Source organism: Molossus molossus, unplaced genomic scaffold (assembly GCF_014108415.1).
Source record: "Molossus molossus isolate mMolMol1 unplaced genomic scaffold, mMolMol1.p scaffold_m16_p_11, whole genome shotgun sequence".
Lineage (NCBI taxonomy): Eukaryota > Metazoa > Chordata > Mammalia > Chiroptera > Molossidae > Molossus > Molossus molossus.
Window position 1 is genome coordinate 56,505,236 of NW_023425346.1, and position 24,450 is coordinate 56,529,685.

Genomic DNA, 24,450 nt, shown 5'->3' on the forward strand with positions numbered 1-24,450 from the left:
CCTATGCATGTGCCCTGACTGGGAATTGAACCAGCAACCTCTTGGTGCAAGGGTTGATGCTCAACCACTGAGCCACACCGGTCGGGCTCTTTTATTTTTATTGATTGTGGTAACTTATACACCCAGAAATAGTACATTACACTTCCCTTTGTTCTACATCCTTGACAACATTGGAATTATCAGATTTAAAAATTGTAACCAAAATGGGCAGAGGAACTAAATAGACACCTCTCCAAACAGGACATACAAATGGCCAAGAGACATATGAAGAAATGCTCAACATCTCTAATCATCAGGGAGATGCAAATTAAAACAACTGAGGTATCACCTCACACCTGTCAGAGTGACCACCATCAACAAATCATCAAACAACAAGTGTTGGTGAGGGTGTGGAGAAAAGGGGACTCTAGTACACTGCTGGTGGGAATGCAGACTGGTGCAGCCACTATGGAGAACAATATGGTGTTACCTCAAAAAATTAAAAATTGAACTGCCATTTGACACAGTGATCCTACTTCTAGGAATATACCTTAAGAAGCCTGAAACACCAATCAGAAAGAATATATGTACCCCCATGTTCGTAGCAGCACTATTTACAATAGCTAAGATCTGGAAACAGCCCAAGTGTCCATCAGTAGATGAATGGATAAAAAAGCTGTGGTACATATACACAATGGAGTACTATGCAGCTGTAAGAAAGAAAGATCTCTTATTCTTTGAGTTGACATGGAGGGACCTGGAACGTATTATCCTAAGCGAAACAAGCCAATCAGAGAAAGACAAGTATCATATGATCTCACTTATTTGTGGAATATAATGAACATAACAGTCTGAGTTATGGGATAGTCCCAGAGATGTGGAAGTAGGGTACAGACTTATAACCCCCATAAGAGGGGGTAGTGGGGGAGAGATAAACCACAGAACTTATATGCATGTATGCATGAACAATGGACATGGACAACAAAGCTGGGGACAGGGCAGGGAGGGAGAGGGAGGAGGGAATCAGAGGGGGGAAAAGGAGAAACATCTGTAACAAAAATAAATTAATTAATTTAAAAAAATTGTAACCAATCTAGTAAGTGTGATTTATTTTTTAAAGATGATCACTCTGACTTTGCTATGCAGGGAATATGCTATAAAAGAGCAAGAGTGGAAGTAGAAAAGATACTAAATTACACTAATCATCAGAGAAATGCAAATCAAAACTACAATGAGATATCATTTTATATCCATTGGGGTAACTATAATCTAAATGATAGATGATAATGCCTGGCTAGTGTGGCTCAGTGAATTGAGCTTTGTCCCATGCGCCAAGAGGCCGCTGGTTTAATTCCTGTTCAGGGCTTGACCCCCAGTTGGGGGTGTACAGGAGGCAGCCAATTGATGTTTCTGTCTCTCCCTCCCCCTTTCTCTCTCTCTAAAAAAATCAATAAAATATATTTCAAAATAAAATAAAAATTAAAGATAGATGATAACAAGTATTGTTGAGGATGTGAAGAAATTGAAACCCTCATACATTGCTAGTGGGAATGTGAAATGGTTCAGCCACTTTGGAAAACAGTTTGACAGTTCCTCAGAATATTAAACGTAGAGTTATATGACCTAACAGTTCCACTACTAGATATCTACCCAAGACAAATTAAAATGTACATCTATACCAAAACTTGTATACTGATGTTCACAGCAACACTGTTCATAATAGCTAAAAGGTGGGAACAACCCAAATGTCAATCAACTAATGAATGGATGAATAAAGTGTGATATATCCATATAATGGAATATTCAGCAATAAAAAGGAATTACTGATACATGAATTACATACTACAGTGTAGATGAACCTTGAAAATATTATAAGTGAAAGAACCCAGTCATAAAAGACTGTATTTTATATGATCCCACTTATAGAAATGTCCAGAATAGGCAAATTCATAGGGACAGAAAGTAGATTAGTGATTTCCTGGAAATAGGAGGAGAAGAGGAATGAAGAGTGACTGTTAATGAGTACAGTGTTTTCTTTTCGGGGTGATTTAAAAATGTCTAAAGTTAGATTGCAGAAATGATTGTATAACTCTGTGATTGTACACTATTCATGATGAGCTGTATGTGAACTGTACACGTTTTAAAAAATGGAATGAATGGAAAACAGTTGCATTTTGTTTGCTATACCATACACTACAAATTTTAAAGCCAATTAATGTAATCAATTAATAAATTCTGTGAAAGGGTTACAGAGTTAAGTCTAAAACAGTGGAAACAGGGAGACCACTTAAATTATTGGACTAGTTCAGACAAGAGATGATGGTGCTTGGATTAGGAAGGTAGTGGTGGAAATGGTGAGAAGTCTCTATTGGGGATACGTTTTGAAGGTAGAGCATGTCCGGATTTTCACATGGATTGGATATCATGTGTAAGAAAGAAAGAAATCAAACGTGTACCTAAACCAAGTGACAGGCAGACTTTTTTTTTTTGTAGGAATTTTTTCATTCTTAAAATACTCAAGAATGTCAAATTTTTTGCTTCTTATTCTTCAAAGAATTCTTTCTCTCCCTTTTATTTATTTATTGTTGCCATTACTGAAGGGAAAGCAGGTAGAGAATGAATGACCTGTTCACTTTTTATTTAATTTAAAAAGATATTTAGGGCACAAGGCATATACCCTCTAGGTTGGTTTGCTCTTCTAAGTTGATACTGTTAAAGGATATCTTGAAATAGGATTTTTATATTCAGGATATGGAAATAAGTTATTTGTTAAGAGACAAAAATGGATGAAACTTTAAAATTTTTTGGTGTGGCTCAGTGGATTGAGCGTTGTCCTGTGGTCTGAGAGGCCCGGTTTGATTCCCAGTCAGGGCCCATGCCCGGGTTGCCGGCTCAATTCCCAGTAGGCGGTGTGCAGGAGGCAGCTGATAATTTCTCTCTCACATTGATATTTCTATCTGTCTCTCCCTAAAAAAAATCAATAAAAACATTAAAAATTTTTTTTTTGTTTAATGTGCACTGTACCCTTTCCTTTGCAGTTCGTTCTATTGGCTCTATTGCACTGAGGAAAGCAGAAGATATTGACTTCAAGTACCACTTTGACTTCTTTAGTGTGAACTTCAATGAAGAACTGGTGGCACTGTATGGTGGAAGTCTTCAGAAGCAGACTAAGTTTGTACATGAATGCATTAAAACAATTCTCAAACTCTATAAGGTAAGAGATAAACTTGCAAATCAATAGCGATCAGCTCTGGCCGGCGTGTTCAGTGGTTAGAGCATTGGACCACAAGCCACAGGATTTTGGGTTCGATTCTCAGCCAAGGGCACGTACCTGGGTTGCAGGTTCAATCCCAGGTGCAGGAGGCAACCAATTAATGAGTCTCTCTCACATTAATGTTTCTTTCTCTCTCTCTCCCTCGCCCCCTCCCTACTGCCTCTACTCTCTCTAAAAATCAATGGAAAAAATATCCTCCAGTGAAAATTAACCAAAAAAAATCAATAGTGATCAACCTACTAGAATCTTTCTTTTTCAGAGAAATTCAGCATATTTCAAATCATTTGTTTATATGGAAGCGGAAGCTTCCATATAAAGGTCTTTTGTTGGAGTCTGTTTTTTTTTTGGGGGGTGGTTCTTTTAACTATTATAAATTAGGAGTGCAATGTATTTCCTAAAAACCATTAGTATAAATTTCTGTTTTTAGTTATGACTGTATAACTGGTACTAAAGTAGACCACTTCCTTATGTAAACAACTATAAAACTGGTCACGATATTTGAAGTACATGTTTTCAGGTGTTGGACAACAACCAAGTAGTAAAGGACTATGATTTCTAAAGGAAAGATAATACATGAAGTGAGCTCCATAAGTACTTTGCCTTTTTGCCTAGAAGCATTTTCTAGGCCTTGGGAAAGTAGGTGGAAATCAGGCAGACCACACTGTATCACTGAACCGAAGAAACTGGAATTTGGGGGCTTCTGAAGTTGGCTGGATTTCTGACGAGATGTGTGAAATAAGAAAACTAGAAAGAGATAGGAGCTCTAGAAATTTGCATTTTTTAGTCTTTGAATGCTGTGCTATTTATACACAGGTCAAGAATTACAAGGCAATGAAATAGAAAGGAGGAAGTGATGGGTGTGTACACCCAAAGTGCAGTTTAAAAGAGGAATAGAACAGACTTAACATCATTCTGTGCCAGCATTTCTAAACATTGTCAGAGATAAAATACAACTACCTACTTGGGCAAGCCACTTCTTCTCTTGGTGTGCCACAATACAAGTCCTGGCACAAAACAGCTATTAGAGAATTGTGAGCTGAATTGAGATTTCAGAGGCCACATGGTACTGGGAAATAGGAGATCTGACCAGCTAGAGCAGAACACTTTGGGCATTCAAATGAGACCCCAGAAAGGACACGATTTAGGATTACTCCAGTCCTAAAGTAAGAGCTATTCTAGTGTCCTCCTTAACAGTGCTTAAATGTAAGCCTCAGAAAATAGCAAAGTTAAGGATATAAAGTAAAAGATGCATGTAACAAGGGAAGAGGTGGGGAATCTCAGCAGAGACATGGAAACTAGTTTTATTTTATTTATTTTATTTTATTTTATTTTTTATTTTATCCTCACCTGAGGATAATTTTCTGTTTATCTTCAGATAGAGTGGGAGGGAGAGAGAGGGAGAGAAAGGGAGAGAGAGAGAAACATCGGCATTAGAGGGACACATCGATTAGTTGCCTCCCGCATGACCCCAACCAGGGCTGGGGACAACCGCAACCAAGGTATGTGCCCTTGCCTTGAATCGAACCCACGACTCACTGGTCCATGGGCTGATGCTCTACCACTGAGCCAAACTGGCCAGGGCTGGAAACTATTTTTAAAAAAGAACAAAAAGAGACTTCCGGTAAGGATGGTGGTGTAGGTAAACTCTGTACTCACCTATTCCCATGACCACATCTAAACTATAGAACAACCATCATTCAGAACCACCTGAAATGGAGCTGAATGGAATTCCTAGAACTGCAAAATTAAAGAAGCCACATCGAGACTGGAAGGAGGGGCAGAGGCACTGAAGGGCTGGTCTCACACCCATGTGTGTTAGATAAAAATCAGCCATGAAGGTCCTCCCCAAGGAGCAAGGGTCCCAGTCCCACACAACGCCCCCAGCTCAGGGTTCCAGTACCAGGAAGAGAAGTCCCTATAACTTCTGGCTGTAAATAACAGCAGACACTGAGTCTGAGGAAGGCTGAAGCTGTTGGAATCCCAGGCAATCCTCTCAAAGGGCCTGCACACGGACTTACTCAGACTCACTGCCTCTGGGCTCCAGCCTTGGGGAGGCAACTTGAAAAGCACTGGAGACATGGGGAAGAACTGAATTGTTTAGTATCTGGGCAAGAGCTAGAGATGCAGTTTCAGTTTCTCCTGGAGCTGGCAGAGTTTATTGTTCCTTTGGTGAGCCCTTCCCCCACGGGGCTGGCAGATGGGCCCCATATCTAGTACTCCAGCAACCACACTATTTGCCCCACCCTGGTAATTCCCTGAGGTCCTTCCTCACCCAGCTGTCAGGCACACCCACTCTGTTTCCAGTGGCTTTACCATAAGAATGACCTGTCTGTGCTCACACTTTGGATTTTCCTAAAATGTCTCAAACAATCCCTGGACGGTTTGGCTCAACCGCTATAGAGCATCGGCCTGCGGTCCAGAGAGACCCGGGTTCGGTTCCCGCTAAGCGCACGTGGCTTGGTTGCAGTTTGTCCCCGGCCCTGGTCAGGTCATGAGGGAGGCAGCCACTTGATGTGTCCCTTTCACGTTGATGTTTCTCTCTCCCTCTCTCTCCCTTTCTTTCCCTCCCACTCTATCTGAACAAAAAATGGAAAAATGTCCTCAGGTGAGGATAAAAAAAAAATGTCTCACACAAGCAGAATCTGGCCTCAGTGAGCACCACACCTTTCACTATGTGGCCCCAGGCTCAGCACTAGCAGCAGTCAGCCTTGGTTCACAGATTGGTCTTGCCTGGACACCTTCAAGCTCAGCACAAGAAGCAGCCATCTACAGATAGTTTTGTAGCTTATGCCTGGTGGTCCTGGGTAGAGCACAGGCAGTGACTGACCTTAGCCTTTGTGACCTTAGCCTGTGCCTCCCAGTGGACAGTGGGAGGCCCTAGAGCCAGCAGCACACCTAGTGGACAGCTTCAGACCACATCGAAACACCACCACCCAATCACTTCCTCAAGTGATACACTCAGGTGGTGGACTCAGTTGGTATCAGCACCCTGCTGAAGTAAGTCTTACTCTGTGTGATGGGCTCTGCACACTTATATCCTTCAAGGTAGTCAGAGGTCAGTAGTCAGTGGGCACAGCTAGTCCTTGCAGCTGATCAGCCTGAGTAAATCCCTCTCACTGATATGTCAACAGCAATCAAAACTCATTTACAACACAAAGGTGTACAGTCCACACAAGGGGTGCACCTCGAGGGCCCAGCTGGAGTGATCAGGGAGGCTGTGCCACTGGACCCTACAGGACACCTACTATAATAGGCCGCTCTACCAATAGTAGGAGAGGTAACAGCTCTACCTAATACGTAGAAACAAACACAGGGAAGCAGCCAAAATGAGGAGACCAAGAAACGTCCCAAATGAAAGGACAGGACAAAGCTCCAGGAAAAGAACTAAATGAAATGAAGACAAGCAATCTAACAGAGGCAGAGTTGAAAACACTGGTTATAAGGATGCTCAAGGAACTTAGGGAGAGCCTCAAGAGCATAATAAAGGACCAGTCAGAATTGAAGGGTGCACTAACTGAAACAAAATACAATGTACAGAGATTTAGTAGTAGAGTATGAGAAGCTGAGAAGCAACGCATGGATTTGGAACATAAGGAAGCAAAAAACACTCAATCAGAACAGCAAAAAGAAAAAAGAATCCAAAAAAATGAGGATAGTGTAAGGAGCCCTTGGGACAACATCAAGCAGGCCAACATTCACACTATGGGGGCGCCAGAAGGAGAAGAGAGAGAACAAGAAATTGAAAACCTACTTGAAAAAATAATGACAGAAAACTTCCCTAACTTGGTGACGGAAACAGTCATACAAGTCCAGGAAGCACGGAGAGTCCCAAACAAGGTGAGCCCAAAGAGATCCACACCAAGACACATCATCATCAAAATGCCAAAGGTTAAAAACAGAGAATCTTAAAAGCAGCAAGAGAAAGGCAGTTACCTACAATGGAGCTCCAATAATACTGTCCGCTGATTTCTCAAAAGAAACTGCAGGCCAGAAGGAAATGGCAAGAAATATTCAAAGTGATGAAAAGCAAGGACTTACAACCAAGATTACTCTATCCTGCAAAGCAATCATGTAGAATCAATGGACATATAAAGAGCTTCCCAGATAAGAAAAAGCTAAAAGAGTTCATCATTACCAGAGTTATATGAAATGTTGAAAGGTCTTCTTGAAGAAGAAGAAGATAAAAAATATGAACAATAAAATGGCAATATATACATATTTGTCAACAATTGAATCTACAAACAATGAACAACAGAACAGAAACAGACTCATAGATACAGGGAACTTTTTGTTGGTTGCCAGATGGGAGGAGGGTTAGGGGAATGGGCAAAAAAGGTGGAGTGATTAAGAAGTACAAATAGGTTGTTAGACTGGCAAACCTCAGAGGGAAGGGAAGAGGGGGAGCCAGAAGAGATAAACCAAAGAACTTACATGCATATACATAACCAGTGGACACAGACACTAGTATGGGGAAAGCAGGAGGGGGCAGGAGCAGGGAAGAGGGAGTAAATGGGGGGAAAATGGGGGGCATCTGTAATACTTTCAACAATAAAAATAAATTTTTAATAAAAGGAAAATCTAGCCCTGGCCAGTTTGGCTCAGTGGTTAGAGCGTCGGCCTGCGGTCCTGAGAGACCCGGGTTCGGTTCCCGCTAAGGGCATGTACCTCGGTTGCAGTTTGTCCCCGGCTCTGGTCAGTCATGCGGGTGGCAGCCACTCGATGTGTTCCTTTCACATCGATGTTTCTCTCTCTCTCTCTGTTCCTCTCTCTCCCTCCCACTCTACCTGAACAAAAAATGGAAAAATGTCCTCAGGTGAGGATAAAAAAAAAAAAAAAGGAAAATCTAGAACTGAAACAATACAGGGTGGGGCAAAAGTAGGTTTATAGTTGTGAATATATAAAACAGTTTATTCTTCTATTATTATTTGTTAATGTATTATTTTCTATACGAAAATACATATCAAGAATGAAAAATTCAGAAGATAGGCTTTAAGCAGATTGAACACTACAGAAGAGAGATAATTGAATTTGAAGAAAGGACAATACAAACTATACAAAATGAAGTAAAGGAAAAAAACAGGTGAATTCACAGAGTTGGAGAATTCAACAAACCTCTCAATAATTGATAAAATAGCCCTAATAGCTCAGCTGGTTAGAGCATCATCCCAATATACCAAGGTTACAGGTTTGATCCCCAGTCAGGGAACATAAAGGAAGCAACCAAAAATTGCATAAATAAATGGAACAAGAAATCATTGTTTCTCTCTCTCTAAAATTAATAATTAAAAAAAATACTTGATAAAACAAAAAGACAGAAAATTAGTAACGTATGGAAGATTTGAACACTATTCATCAGTTTAACCTATTGACATTTATAGACACTACATCCAAAAAGTGTAGAAACAGTATTCTCTTGATATGTACATGGAGCTAAGATATGCCATATGCTAGTCCATAAAACAGGTCTTAATAAATTTCAAAGAATTGGGATTATACAGGGTTTGTTTTCCAATCATAGCAGAATTAAATAAAAACCAACAAAAAGATATTCGGAAAATCTTCAAATATTTGGAAATTCCTTCTAGCAAACACAGAGGTCAGAAAGGAAATTGCAGGTGAAATTTGAAAATGTTTTGAACTGAATTAAAATGAAAGCACATCAGAATTTTTAAGATTAAAATAGTGATTAGAAGAAGTAGTCTTAAGTGCTTATGTTTATTTCATAGGAACAAAGTTTAAAAGCAGTGATCTAGCCCTGGCCTGTTTGGCTCAGCAGTTAGTGTGTCGGCCTGCAGATCAAAGTGTCTCAGGTTTGATTCCGGGCTCATACTTCAGTTGTGGTTTGATTCCCAGCCCTGGTTGGGGTCGTGCGGGAGGCAATCAATCAATGTCTCTCTCTCTCTCTCTCTCCCTCTCTCTCACATAGATGTTCCTCTCTCTCTCCCCCTCCCTTCTTTCCTCTCTCCCACTCTATCTGAAAATCTGGAAAAATATCCCTGGTGAGATTAAAAAAAAAAAAAAAAAAGCAGAGATCTAATCTTCCAACCTCTGAAGCTAGAGAAGAGAATAAAGTACACTCTAAGTACAAATGTAAGGAAATAATGCAGATGAGCATCGAAATCAGTGAAAAAGGAAATAGACAAACTAAAGAAATATAGGTACTGATAGCTGTTTTATTTATTTTTTAAATATCTATAAAATTGATAAAGTCATAGCTAGACTAATTTAAAAAAAAGAAGAGGGGCACAAATTAATAGCAGGAATGAAAGAGGGGGCAGCCTACAGATATTAAGATATTAAAGGAATATTATGAACAACTTTATACCAAAATATTTGACAACTCAAATAAAGGCACAAATCCCTTGAAACAAAGTACAAAACAGACACAAGAATAAACAGAATCTGTTTCTAGCAGACTAGCCTTATATCTGTTTAAAATTTTTTGAGCCCAGCCGGTGTGGCTCAGTTAGTTGAGCATCGTCCCATGTACTAAGAGGTTGCCGGTTCACTTCCAAGTCAGGGCACATGCCTGGGTTGGGGGCTCAATCCCCAGTAGGGGAAGTGCAGGAGGCAGCTGATGGATGTTTCCACCCTCACATCGATGTTTCTATATCTCTCCCTCTTCCTTCCCCTCTCTCTAAAATCAATAAAAATATTTTTTAAATAAAATATTTTAAATTTATAATTAAAAATCTTACTGCCAAGAAAAACCTAGTGCCAAATGACTACAGTAGTGAATTCTATCACATATTTAAGGAAGAAATAATACCTATCTAACACAAACTCTTTTAGAAAACAGAAGGAGAGATAACATTTAACAGTTCATTTTAAGAAACAAGAAAATCCTGGCTATAAAAATTAGACAGTGACATTCTTTGAAAAGAAAATAGGTGCCTAGTATCCCTCTGAACGTAGAAATAAAACCCTTAACAGAAAATTGGGCTGTCAAAATTAGAGATATTTTAAAGTTTAATACATCATGACCAAATAGAATTTATCCCAAGAATGCAAAGTTGGTTTAATATTCAAGTATTAATCATTGTAATTCATCATAAGATTATCTCTGCAGGTGAAATGCATTTGACTACATTCAACACTAATTCATGATTTAAGAAAACAACAACACAACACTCAGCACAGTAGGAATAGAAGAAGACTTCCTCACCCTGAGGAATTGTATTATGGGAGGAAACAAATCATATTTGGTTAAGAACCATTATGTATTTGATAAGATATCTATTGGATAAATAAGGGGCAATCACAAAGTGAGATTTATTTTTATAAATGTTATTCATAGTAATCAAATGTCTTTCATTTTTCATCTTCTGTCTGCTCCCACCACCTCTATTCAACATTGTACAGAGGTCCTACATAGTGCAATAAGGCCAGAAAAAAAGACAGTATTAAAAATTAAAAGATGCCCAGGCTGGTGTGGCTCAATGGTTGAGCATAGTCCCATGCACTGAGAAGTCCGATTAGATTCCCGGTCAGGGCTCATTACTGGGTTTCAGCTTCAATCCCCAGTAGGGGGTGTGCAGGAAGCAGCCAATCGATGTTCCTTTCTCATCATCTATGTTTCTCACCTTTTTTTCTAAAAATCAATAAAACAATGTTAAAATAATAGAAATATTGAAAGATGAATTAAAACTCTATATTCAAGATGACATAAATATATAGGAACATTGAAAGGAATTTACATAAAATTATTAGAATTCATAAGTGAATTTAGCAAGGTTACAGAATAAATGGTCAATATTCAAAAGTCAGTGAACAGCCCTGGCCGGTTTAGCTCCGTGGTTAGAGCATTGGTCTGCAGACCAGAGAGACCAGGTTTGGATTCCGCTAAGGGCACGTACCTTGGTTGTGGTTTATTCCTGCCCCAGCCCAGGTTGGGGTTATGTGGGTGGCAACCACTCGATGTGTCTCTCTCACATCAATATTTCGCTCTCTCTTTCTCTCTCCCTCCCACTCTATCTGAAGATAAATGCAAAAATGTCCTCAGGTGAGGATAAAAAAAAAAATCAGTGGACAAATGGAAAGTGAAATTTTAAAATGCATTTACAGAAGATGGCAACATAGGTAAACACGGTATTGCCTCCTCTCATAACCACATCAAAATTACAACTAAACTACAGCACAACCATCTTTCAGAACCACCTGACATCAAGCTGAATGGAAGTCCTATAACTATGAAATTAAAGAAGCAGCCACTTTGAGACTGGTAGGAGGGGCGGAGGTGTGGATGGGCTGGTCCCACAGCCACATGTAGCAGATAAAAATCAGGAGGGACATCTCAGCTGGGAAGGTGCTCCCTGAGGAGTGAGGGGTCCCCGTTCCACACCAGGCACCCAGCTCAGGGTTCCAGTGTCAGGAAGAGAAGTCCCTGTAACTTCTAGCTATAAAAACCAGCGGAAACTGAGGCTGAGGGAGGCTGAGGCTGCAGGAGCCCCAGGCAGCTCCTCTTAAAGGGCCTGAGCATGGACTGACTTGTACTTGCTCCCTAAAGCTTGGAGAGGAGGAAGCTTGAAAGGCACCAGAGATATACAGGGAAGAACTGAGCTGTTTGGCCTGGAGAAGAGGGCTGGAGAGGCAGCTTTCTCTCAGACAGATGTGCTGGTGGTGGCCTTTGTTCCTTTGATGAGCCCTTCCTGGGGACAGCAGATGGCCACCATATCTGGGACTCCAGTAACCTGATTCACACTGTTTTCCCCACCCTAGTGATTCCCTGAGGCCCTGTCCCTTCCAGCTTTTGGGTACACCCACTCTGTTTCCAGAGGCTTTACCATAAGAATGGCCTGTCTTGGATCCTGTTTTAGAGTTTCCTAAAATCTCTCAAACGAGAAGCATCTGGTCTCAGCGAGCCCCATACCTCTTGCTAAGTGGCCCCAGGACTGGCACTAGAAGCAGCCAACCTTGGTTCACAACTTGGCTTTTCCTGGGGACCTCCAAGCCCAGCACAAGAAGCAGCCATTGGCAGATCACTTTGTAGCTTATGCCGGGTGGTCCCGAATAGAACATAGGCAGTGGCTGACCTTGCCCCAGAGCCAGCACACCCAGTGGACAGCTTCAGACCACATCAAAACAGCACCACCCAACCACCTCCACAAGTGACACGCTCAATGAGCAGACTCAGTGGGTACCAGAACCCTGCTGAAGTAAGTCTTGTTCTGTGTGTTGGGCCCCTACACCACTGATCCTCCAAGAGAGTCAGAGGCCAGTGGTCAGTGGGCACAGCCAGTCCTTACAGCTGATCAGCCTGAGTAAATCCCTCCCATTGACATGCCAAGAGCAGTCAACACTCAATTACAACAGAAGGGTGTACAGTCCACACTAGGGGTGCACCTCGAGGGCCCAGCTGGGGTGATCAGGGAGGCTGTGCCACTGGACTCTACAGGACACCAACAACACCAGGCCACCCTACAAAGCCTAGGAGAGGTAGCAACTCTACCTAATACATAGAAACAATCACAGGGAAACAGCCAAAATGAGGAGACAAAAAACATATCCCAGATGAAAGAAAAGAACAAAACTCTAGGAAAAGAACTAAACATAATGGAAATAAGCAATCAGTTAGATGCAGAGTTCAAAACAATGGTTATAAGGATACTCAAGGAACTTAATGAGACATTCAAGGAACTTAAGGAGAACTCCAAGGAACTTGGTGAAAACATCAACAACATAGAAAAGAACCAGTCAGAAATGAAGGGTGCACTAATTGAAATAAAGAATAATTTACAGGGAATCAACAGTAGAGTAGGTGAAGCCAAGAAGCAAACCATCTATTTGGAATATAAGGAAGTAAAAAACACCTAATCAGAACAGCAAAAAGAAAAAAGAATAAAGAGAAAAAAAAAAAAAAGAATAGTGTAAGGAGCCTCTGGGACAACCTCAAGCAGGCCAATATTCGCATCATAAGGGTGCCAGGAGGAGGAGGAGGAGAGAGAAATTGAAAACCTATTTGAAACAATAATGACAGAAAACTTCCCTAACTTGGGGAAGGAAACATACATACAAGTACAGGAAGCACAGAGAGTCCCAAACAAGATGAATCCAAGAGGTCCACACCAAGACGCATCATCATCATCAAAATGCAAAAGGTTAAAGACAGAGAGAGAATCTTAAAAGCAGCAAGAGAAAAGCAGTTTGTTATTCTCAAATGAGCTCCCATAAGACTGTCAGTTGACTTTTCAAAAAAAACTTGACAGGCCAGAAAGGAAGTGGCAAGAGATATTCAAGGTGATGAAAAGCAACAACCTACAACCAAGATTACTCTATCCTGCAAAGCTGTCATTTAGAATTGATGGACATATCAAGAGTTTCTCAGATAAGGAAAAGCTAAAGGAGTTCATTTCCATAAGTGTCATTCGCAATAAACAGTCATGTGTTTAATGTTATATATTGGTTTCTTTTCTTCTTTGTTTTCAGATTTTCTTTAATGACTACATATTAAATTTATAATAGAACTAACTTTAAAGTTGAGGCGTTTAGAAAGAAAGATTTTTATTATAAGTAAAATAATAGGGCTTAGAGAGAGACAACTGAATCTTGTTGAATGGATAGGATTTGGGTGTGGGAAAGTGAGAGAACATTTGAAATGGAGAAAACCTCTTTTATTCACAGAGTCTACATGCACATATAGCAATAAAATAAAACAGATGCAAGCCCTCCTTGACTTTATGTTCTAGTGGGGAGAGGCAGATAGGAAACATCAGAAATAAGAAAAACCTATACCATAAATGCCAGGAAGAAAAGTAAAACAGGAAGGGGAGATAGGGAGTTCGGGATAGAGCACTACAAATACAAATAAGAGTGCTCAGGGAAGACCTTTGTTGAGGAGCAATGTAATACAAATAAAGAACATGGGAAAGGAGCTCATTTGCATATCTAGGAAAAGAGTACTCTAAGCAGAGGAAACAAATATATGACACAAGCACATGTGTGCTGTATATGAAGAAAAGGGGGAAAACAATGATGCGAGAAGAATTGCCGAGTGATGTACTTGAGAAGGCCAAAGGGAATAACTTTCAGAGCACATGTGTAGTTTGGCTTTTGCCGAGATCAGGTCTGTGTTGGGGATCACCAAGACCTTCCCTATGTTCTGTAATTTTCCAGCAGGACTCAGCATATAGTTGTACTCATGTTATGATTTATTACAGTGAGAGGATACAAAGCAAAATCAGCAAAGAGAAAGGGTACATGGGGTGAAGTCTGGAGGAAATGCAGGTGCAAATTTTCAAAAGTCCTCTTGCAGGAGAGTCACACCGGGTGCATTTAATTCCTGTAGCAACAAATTGTGACATGTATGAAGTGTTGTCTATGAGAGCAGCTCATTAGAGAATCAATGCCCAAGATTTTTACTGGGGGCTGCTTATAAAGATACTCTGTGCCAACCACATACCAAAGTCCCAACCAGAGGGACAGTGTGTTCAGCATAAAGAATATTGTTTGCACAGTTTTATTATAGTGAGCCATTTTTATCATTTAGGGAATGATGGGAACCCTCCCAAAGTCTAAGGTCCCAGACTGCAGAGCAGAGCCAACCTTCATGCAGTCCATTCTAAGGATAGCAGTTTCAGGCTTACTATGTTAACTGTTTTCTGCATAAGGTCCAATTAATTCAAAGCAACAGGAGAGAAGGCATAGATGAAGGATCAGTATGGAGGACAATGAGCAAAATTTGGTAGTGGAGCTGAAGATACTGTGTGGAGACAGAAAATATATTTTTGTAAATGCAATACTTATTTAAGAAATAAAATATGTAATTGTCAGTAAATGTTATGGAATGTTGGTTTATTTTTAAACCCAGTTGCATAATAGGGAAATAATATGCTGAGATAGATATATGATGAGGTAGTATATTGCTGTAGCAACCATCATTTTTCTGTTTTTTTTTTATAGTATTTCCATTTTTAAATAAATTATCCTATAAAATCTAATAGTCTGTTATACACCAAATATAAGGACACCTCTTTTTTTGTTTATCCTCACCTGAGGACATTTTTCCATTTTTTTTTCAGATAGAGTGGGAGGGAGGGAGGGAGGGAGGGTGGGAGAGAGAGAGAGAGAGAGAGAGAGAGAGAGAAACATCGATGTGAAAGGGACACATTGAGTGGCTGCCACCCACACAACCAACCAGGGCCGGGGACAAACTGCAACCGAGGTACGCATTCTTAGCAGGAACCGAACCCGGGTCTCTCTGGATCACAGGCCGATGCTCTAACCACTGAGCAAACCTGCCAGGGCATAAGTACACCTCTTATATCCAATATAACAAATGGTAAAACATGATTTGCTAGATCCAAGTTTTCTGATATTGGTTCAGAAATTCAAAACATAGCTGTTAAAAATATTTGGCAGAACATAAAATAGTATGTATACACAAATTATAAGTATATGAAAACATGTTTCTATATTTTATGACAGGAGGTTAGATAAATAGTTTAACTTTTTTCTATAAAATTGCTCATATTTAGAGAAGTATTTAGTATTGTTATTATAATACTGTTGATTATGCCGTGGTGATTTTTTATTTTATTTTTTAATAGGGTCAAGAATTTGCTCCAAAAAGTGTAGCAATAATTGGTCATTCTATGGGTGGCCTTGTTGCAAGGGCATTGCTTACATTGAAAAATTTTAAACAAGATCTGATAAATCTTCTTATTACCCAAGCCACCCCTCATGTTGCTCCTGTGATGCCATTAGATCGTTTCATTACAGGTGAGTACTGTACACAACACTGACTGACCTCCGCTGTTTAGAATAAAACAAATTCTTGCAGCTACTCCCTTTAGAGTATGCTGCAGATTCATCCATGTGTGAAGCAGCTCAGTTTCAAATCACCTCCACTTCTCTCTGTTTCTCTCTCTCTCTGACTCTCAATGTAGGCTCATAACTGAAACTGCTGTTACTTCTCTCTGTCTAGCATCTTAACATGGACGACATATGTCTGGTTGTCCCTAGGCACTTAGGCTTCAGTTTAGTTATTCTTGAGGATGACTCCCTGGCTCTTAAAGTATGTTTAAATTTCCTATGTTGTGTTAACTTTCCAAGACTCTATGCAAATTAAGCTTATTTTTAAGTAAACTAGTAGAAATGTCTTGTTTGTAAATAAACAGGTCTGCTAACACTTTATGTGGTGAGGTAGAATGGCTAATATTTATTGAGCTCTTACTATATTTCAGGTATTGTTTAAGGACTTTACATGATGTTTTATTATGTCACTTAATCCTTATAGTAGTCCTTTCAGGTAGGTACCATTGTTATCACCATGTTTATAGATAGAAAAAAGGAGTCCAAGATAAAGTTTTTGCCCAAAGTTACGTGACAGAATATAATGGAGTCAGTATTTGACCCTTGTAAACTTGTTTCTGGGCCTGTGCTCTTAACTTTTGCATGCTGTACTGCTTCTTAATTGAGGTATGTTGCTATGATAGAAGAAATAAAAGTATGGATAATGCTCTGATGTTGCAGGGAATTTTGAATGAACAATAGGAATTTATGATTGCTATCATGTAATCAAATAGTGATGTTACAGGGTAAAAATTACCTCAACTTTTTATTGAAGTCAAATATTATCTTCACTGCTTCTTGCAATATTATGTGAATAGAAGAAAATCTTTAAAAAGAAATAATTATTTTTCCTGATCAGTAAATTTATTCAACTTCTTACCCTGTAAAAATTTGCATTATCTTAATTGTTATGAAACTTTTGTATATAGTTAAGTGAGAAATATACCCTGCTGACTCTGTACCAAAGTAGTAATTGTCCAAAGCACTTATCTTTACATAACATTGCCAAGGAGTAACTTATTTGCTGGAATATCTGATACAACAGTACTTAACAGTGAAGTTTGACTTTGACTTTTCTCTTTACATCTAACACTTTTCCTAAAGAAATCTTAATAAAAATTTTTAGTTTTATTATTGAAGTTGTTTAAATCTGTTTTACTAACTCTAATAATTATAAATGACCTATAGGTTTAGAAAACCATCAAAGGCATAGACAAGTCATAATACTGCTCAACATAATGGAGAACTCTTTCTCTTACTGCGTCTTATATCTAGATGAGCCATGTGGGTTAAATTGGATTACTCAAAATATATTTTAAAAATTATTTGAGGAAAACGTTGAAGAGAGTCAGGTTTTATTGTTTTAAAGGGTAGCGATGGTCTGTCCCTGAAAGGCTCGGGCTGAAACTGATTCTTAGGGTCAGGTGTTTTTACTATGATGAGCAAGCTTCTTTCCCACTTACTTTTATTTATTTTTTATTGCATTAAGCCAGAATTAAAATGTAAAAACAGTAGTTCAAGAGGTCTTACATTTTAGGTCTTTAGGAGACTCAAGTGACCTCCAGAAGTAGATTCTGTGTGTAACTGGTGGAAACACTGGCCCTGACTAGGGGAAGGAAGCCCTGCACGGCTCTGCACTCTTGCACAAGCTTTCCAGTGTACAGGCCAAGCAGCCTCCACACTGCAGGCTGTGCCTTTACTTTTAGATCATATTCCAGGTAACCAAGCCTGTAGACTTTTCTTGTCCATATGCCCAAGCCCACTTCCAGGGCCCATGTGGGCCTCTTACTTGGATCTGTTCTGAGGGCAGGTATGTACAACCTTAAGCTTGAGTCGTGGCCAAGGAATGGCTCTGGACAAGGTACAGACAGCTTGGATATACACTGAGGCCCTTGTGATGCAGGACGGAATTGGGATGGGAAGAGAAGGACAATAGCGCAGCGATGGGCCAAAGGGATCAGCTCACTCTATGCTGCCATAATCCATTGTCCAACTATGAGTGTCCTAGAATTCTTCATTTGAGCCTAGCCTTCCAGGTTACTTTGATGATATATTTTTCAAGGTAGGCTGAGAAAATATATTTGATTTAATAGTTTGTTAGCTGGAATTTTGACGTTTAAATATTTAAACATGTGGCATATGTACCCCATTGATACTTTTATCCTGTGTGCTGCAGATGTTAGGAATGGGTTTGCTTGGTCATGATCTCAGTAAATACTAATGAGAACTTTGATGGGAATTGTATGGTGTTCCAAGATATTTGAAGCCCTCAATGGGATCAAATGCATTAAGTTTAGATAATCAGAAGAGGAAATAAGAACTCCCCTGCCCTGACCTCAAATCTTGACACTAAAATTTTTTCATTGTTCATATAAAGTGGAAAAATTGTCTGCAAGTTCTACCCTTTGAAATAGTTATTGCACTAAAGGATGGAACCTTAACCCTCAGATTTTCCATAGCTGCATAGTTCCAAGACTAATATGAATGTCATTGTCCTGATAGATTTTATTTTGAGAACTTACATGGTACTTTGTGTGGTGGTGGTTGGCTTCAGGACAGAACAGAACCAGGGACACTATCTCATTAGGAAGATCTATAGCTCTCTAGCATAGTAAATGTTTATCATTGGAAGAGTTTTAAAGTTTTTTCTTCTTGCTGTATAGTGTGGCTCATGAACAAGTAGCATCCTTGTGGAATGTAGGGACCTGTTTGTGTATCAATTTGTCAAGTTAAAAAATTTGGGTATTTTTTTTCATGATTGATGCCTTTAGTAACTCTTAGTACTTTTTATCTGAATTAATGCAGAAAACAGAGTATGTGTAAAGATATTATCTTAAAATAGAGAAATGTGAATAACATTGTTTATAGATAATTCAGATGCCTTAGAAATTCAGTTTAATATTAATATTATAGATATCTTATTGCTGCAGGGAATGGCCACTAATTGTTAATGTATCTTTTTTATTTTCTACCAGATTTTTATATGACTGTAAACAGCTATTGGATTCTAAATGCTAGACACATAAATTTAACCACGCTTTCTGTAGCTGGAGGATTCCGGGATTACCAAGTTCGTTCAGGACTGACTTTTCTGCCAAAACTAAGCCATCACACCAGTGCCTTATCTGTTGTGGTAATCTTTTCTAAAGAATTTATTGAAATAGTGACATGATGAACACGGTGGGGCATGAAAGGAGAAGTAGTATGTAGCTGCTTGGAAATGACTGCTGAGTTGGTGTAGTGCTGCTGTTGTGCTTGCATTTGTGTGTGTGTGTGTGTGTGTGTGTGAGAAAGGGAGAGACAGAGAGAATGAATGAATGAATGAATGAATGAATGAATGAATACGACATTTTGGGAAGGTAGAGGCATGGATGCCAATGTCCACAGAAAGTAAAAAGAATCTTAGAGACTTTGTGAAAATGACTCTTATTTATGAGAAATAATTGTATCTTGTTCAAAATAAGAGCCTATTCATTGATTTGAGTTATAAATATAAGAAAGTGTAGACTGAAGTCCAAGGGCCTCTTGTTATATCAGAGTGGTATGCTGTGTACAATAGTACTGAAATATCAAACATTATTGCTAAACTTGAATGAAGTTTTACCTATTCTAAAATTTTTAAAAAATAGCTTTGATAGTATAATCAGAACCCTGATTAGTTAACTTGCTAATTATTCTTCCCTGCTAGGACATCAAGTATTTGGTATTTAACTGGGATACATAGCCTCTGTAAAGGGAGTTCACGTTTCCATTTAGGACTTACATTATTTCTTTTATTTTTAACCTTGAAGTCTTCAGTTAAAATCTTAACTTTTTAAACTTAATATACACATCATCTTCAAGTATGACTTAATTTAATTTCTAAAAAAAAATCGATAGTTCCTTTTGCTTTTTAGGAGCCAGTGCTTTGTTTCATGGTTGTTTTCCTCACAGATACTCCCTTGCTCAGCTCATCTGTTGCCCCACCTTAGATTGCTGTTTGTTTGTTAAGCAGGTATTTACTGAAAGCTTACCATGCATAGAACAGAAATTATTAAGCTATTCTGCTATTACCCACCATTTTCTTATAACTGGAGTTGTGGTATAGCCACAGTAAGTAGCCTTGGAACAAAATTGGTAAATCTCTCAAACCTCATTATTGGTATGAATCTTATTTGATGTTGAATGTTTTGGGCAGATATTTGCTGTGGTCATCAAAACATTAAATGTTCACTCTATAAAACAGATGTTTTATCTAGTCATAAGATATAACTTTTCTAGACTTGGTCTAGAGCATGAAGCTGTATTGATATCACATTCTGCAGGCTTTTTAAAAAAAGAACTTTGATCTTTTCAATCGTGTGTGTGTGTGTGTGTTTCCCTCTTTTCTAATCCATTTGATAATGTATTGCTTTCAAGGCAGCTAGTATGTCTGTATCTCTGTTGAAAATATTTTACCTCTTATGGAATTTTCTCAGAGCTGGTTATTTTATAATCTGAGTTTTATTTAATTTTTTAGCCCCCAAATAGTCTAGGGTCTTTCACATTTTAAAGTAGGTTCACTTAAAATGATTATTAAGAAGTAACAGTTTTTTGTTTGTTTTTATCCTCACCAGAGGACATTTTTTCCATTTTTTTTTGTTCAGATAGAGTGGGAGGGAGGGAGAGGGAAAGAGAAAGAGAGAGAGAGAAACATCGACATGAAAGGGACACATCGAGTGGCTGCCACCCACACGACCAACCAGGGCCGGGGACAAACTGCAACCTAGGTACGCGCTCTTAGCAGGAACCAAACCTGGGTCTCTCTGGACCGTAGGCCGACGCTCTAACCGCTGAGCCAAACCGGCCAGGGCAGAAGTAACAGTTCTTTAATGATTATCTCAAGAACAGTTCAATGACATTTACATCCACTGGGACTAGAAAAATTGCTTACTTTAGAGAGCACAGTTGTATTAGTAGGGTAGGCTACACTGTTATATATACTCATGCAGGTAATGGCACTTGAACACAATAGGGGTTTACATTTTATGTGTATAATTTCCCTATGTGTATTTAAGTTGGTGAGTGGTTTTCAGAACCAGTAGCATCAGTGTCGTAAGGGACCAAGGCTGACGGTAGGCATCTCCTTCTTGAGTGTTTTACTCTTTAGGTGGCTCTAATTGTCACTGTTTCAACCCACAGGAAGGGGAAAAAAGAGTAGCCAGTCCTGGAAATGTCACACATCACTCTTATTCACACACTATTAGAGAAAAATTAGTCATATCTTAAAGTAAGACCAAGAGATGTAGTCTAGCCAACTGTACAAGAAGTCAGGAATGGATTTTGGTGGACATTGAGTTTTCACCAAAGATCATGAACAAATACCTTTATTATTTGTGTTGCCTTTCCCTTTTCAACTCTAGCACTGATGCATTCATTAGCCTGAATGAAAGTAAACCCGTTTTATGGTCTTAGTAATGGTAAGTGCTGTCTACTGTGAGTTCTTACTCTACTGAGCATCTAATATAATCTTAAAACCACGATGAACTCTGGTTGTCTTAACTTTTTTAGTAAGCTGCCAGCAGTAATTCCTAAATAAAATATCTAATGTTTATAAGTTCAAAAAGTAAGTTATAGATTTCTCCCATTTTAGAGCCTGGTTGAAGAGTGTAATGTCGTTGTTAGGAAGCCTTCTGCAAATAGTTACTTTTTTTTTTTTTTTATCCTCACCTGAGACATTTTTGCATTTATCTTCAGATAGAGCGGGAGGAAGAGAGAGAGAGAGAGAGAGAGAGAGAGAGAGACATTGATTGGTTGCCACCTGCACGACCCCAACCACGGCCGGGGACAAACTGCAACCAAGGTACGTGCCCTTAGCGGGAACCGAACCTGGGACTCTTTGGTCCACAGGCCAATGCTCTAACTGCTGAGTCAAACTGGTCAGAGCCAAATAGTTACATTTTTAGGAGACTTTGCCCTTGTGTCTCTAACCAGTAGTATATATACCAGTCATCTAGTGATTTTTTTCAAAATAAGTAAGCCTGGACCCCACTTGTAAGAGTCTGATTTGATAGTTTTAGAACTGTGATCAAACATATGTCTTTTGGAAAATCTCTCCAGGCTTAGGTATTTCTTAGGCACACCCTGGTGAAGAAGTAACATCTTTGAATGTATCACGTGGTAGTCTAGTCAGAACTAAAGTTACTAAAATATTTATTGTAATTTATCCATAAACTCTGATTTATTAAAGAATCATAAGCTTAGCTTCTTGTTAGAGGAATAAAGAGTTAGACATTAGCCCTGGCCAGTTTGGCTCAGCGGTTAGAGCGTCGACCTGCGGTCCAGAGAGACCCGGGTTCGGTTCCCGCTAAGGGCACGAACCTCGGTTGCAGTTTGTCCCCGGCCCTGGTTGGTCGTGCGGGTGGCAGCCACTCGATGTGTCCCTTCACGTCGATGTTTCTCTCTCTCTCTCCCTTCCTTTCTCTCCCTCCTACTCTATCTGTACAAAAAATGGAAAAATATCCTCGGGTGAGGATAAAACAAAACAAAACAAAAAAGAGTTAGACATTAAACTCGGGAAGGAACCTGGATGCTTTAATAATTTTTAAGTGTGACTTAGCAGTAATGACAGAGAATTATTTTATGCAGGAAATATCTTAATATGTTTGGAATACCTTTTATAAGAATGCATCATTTAAAAATGGCAATGCATCATAAAATAGTGAAACTAATGCTACATGTTTCTAAATATTAGCTTGTAAGAATTTCAAGACTTTTGGAGAATAACAAATATGCTTTTCTTAAGTTTGATTTTTGTTTGTTTCTTTCTTTCCTTTTTTAGAGTTCAGCAGTGCCTAAGACCTGGGTCTCAACAGACCACCTCTCCATTGTGTGGTATGTTAATATAATTTATTTTGATGAATTGTGATGGTCCTCTTTTCTCATCAGTGTATTGATTGGTTTGTTAACTTTCTTAAAGCTTTATTCATAAGTAGATTTGGGAGACAGATTAATTTAGGGGCTTGGAACTCTAAACTTGGTTCTTGTCTCAGTGTGACCAGAGTTCCCTGGACAATCTATGAAGTCATCTCAGGACCAGTAGCATCAGTCTTAAATGAAGCTAGTGTCAAAAACCAAAATTTTAGTTTGTCATTTAGTTTGTTGTAATTCACAGTTGGGCAGAATTCTTTGTCATTTAGTTTGTCATAATTCATAGTTGGGCAGAATCAAAGGCACTTGTAGGACTTCTGAGCTCTCGGCCAGTCACCAAAGTCAGGGACTCAATTGATGCAGCATTGGTTATTCTAAAGTAGCACATGGAAAACCAAGTAGGAATTAGATTTACCCTTAACATAAATAAGGGTCAAGAAATACACAGACCCTAGGATCTTATCTCCATGTTTTTTGGCTTTTTCACCTTCCTCTGGCTCTTTCATCTGTGGGGTCTGCAAGAACCACACAGTTCAGGGACAGAAAGATGGGGTAGATTGTATCTATAGCTGGGGCAGACGACATTTAGGGAAGATAGATTTCTACTGTCAAATGTCCAGGAAGACATTTTGCTTTATTTTTATGTTTCAACTTTAAGGTATATGATTAATAATTATGATTTCGTAAATAATTTAAGAGTTTACAGCATTAAAGGAAACTCAGATGTTTGATTAAATAATAGAATTGTGTGTTTGTATCAAAAGTATATTTTTAAAGAGTTTCATTTGTAACACATTTTATCCTTTAGGTGTAAACAATTACAGTTGACTACAATTCGAGCATTCTTTGATCTTATTGATGCTGACACTAAACAAGTATGTATTTTTAAAGTTATTTCAGTAAACTAAGAGCTTTGTTGCAGCAATGGTGGAATTAATACATTTTTTACTTTGATATAACTAGAAGCCTGTACTATAATTACTTTCAAAATGGAAATATCTTTATTTTTATGTGATAATACTTTGGCCACTATTAATAATTAATAAAATGCAGTGGAGGAATGGGGGTTGGGGGAGGTAGAAGAGGGTAAAGGAGGGATTAATTGTGACAGAAGGAGACTTGATTTTAGGTGGTGAACAAACAATACAATATAGAGATGATGTATTACAGAATTGTACACCTGAAACCTATATAATTTTATTAACACTGTCACCCCAATAAATTCAATAAAAATTAAAAAAAAAAAGAATGCAATGAAAATGAAAAAGTTAAATGATTCCTTAAATCTTCCCCTAGTTTTTTCCCTTTACTGTTTACATTTTTATATGTATTCTTTTAGGTTTATTTAATTAAGGGAAATACTTATTACAAGCTATTTTATCATTTTTTTTCTTAGTAATGTATTATAGATCTCATGATCTATCATATTAGACATTTTTGTTTAAATTTTTTTAGAAAGCATCTTTACCTTTCTGATAGGATCAAAATATCTACATTTATTGAATAACCCAGAACTTAAA

At 38.7% G+C, this 24,450-nt stretch overlaps 1 protein-coding gene across 2 annotated transcripts in view; it reads left to right on the forward strand.

Annotated features, from left to right (window-relative positions):
• PGAP1 (post-GPI attachment to proteins inositol deacylase 1) overlaps positions 1-24,450 on the forward strand; it is an 81,141-nt gene that overhangs the window by 13,712 nt on the left and 42,979 nt on the right. For both annotated transcript variants that reach the window (XM_036254691.1, XM_036254690.1), the window contains exons 3-7: positions 3,018-3,193; positions 15,799-15,970; positions 19,018-19,175; positions 22,842-22,894; positions 23,739-23,805. In XM_036254691.1, coding sequence (XP_036110584.1) covers positions 3,018-3,193; positions 15,799-15,970; positions 19,018-19,175; positions 22,842-22,894; positions 23,739-23,805 — 626 coding nt within the window. The remainder of the gene's footprint in view (positions 1-3,017; positions 3,194-15,798; positions 15,971-19,017; positions 19,176-22,841; positions 22,895-23,738; positions 23,806-24,450) is intronic.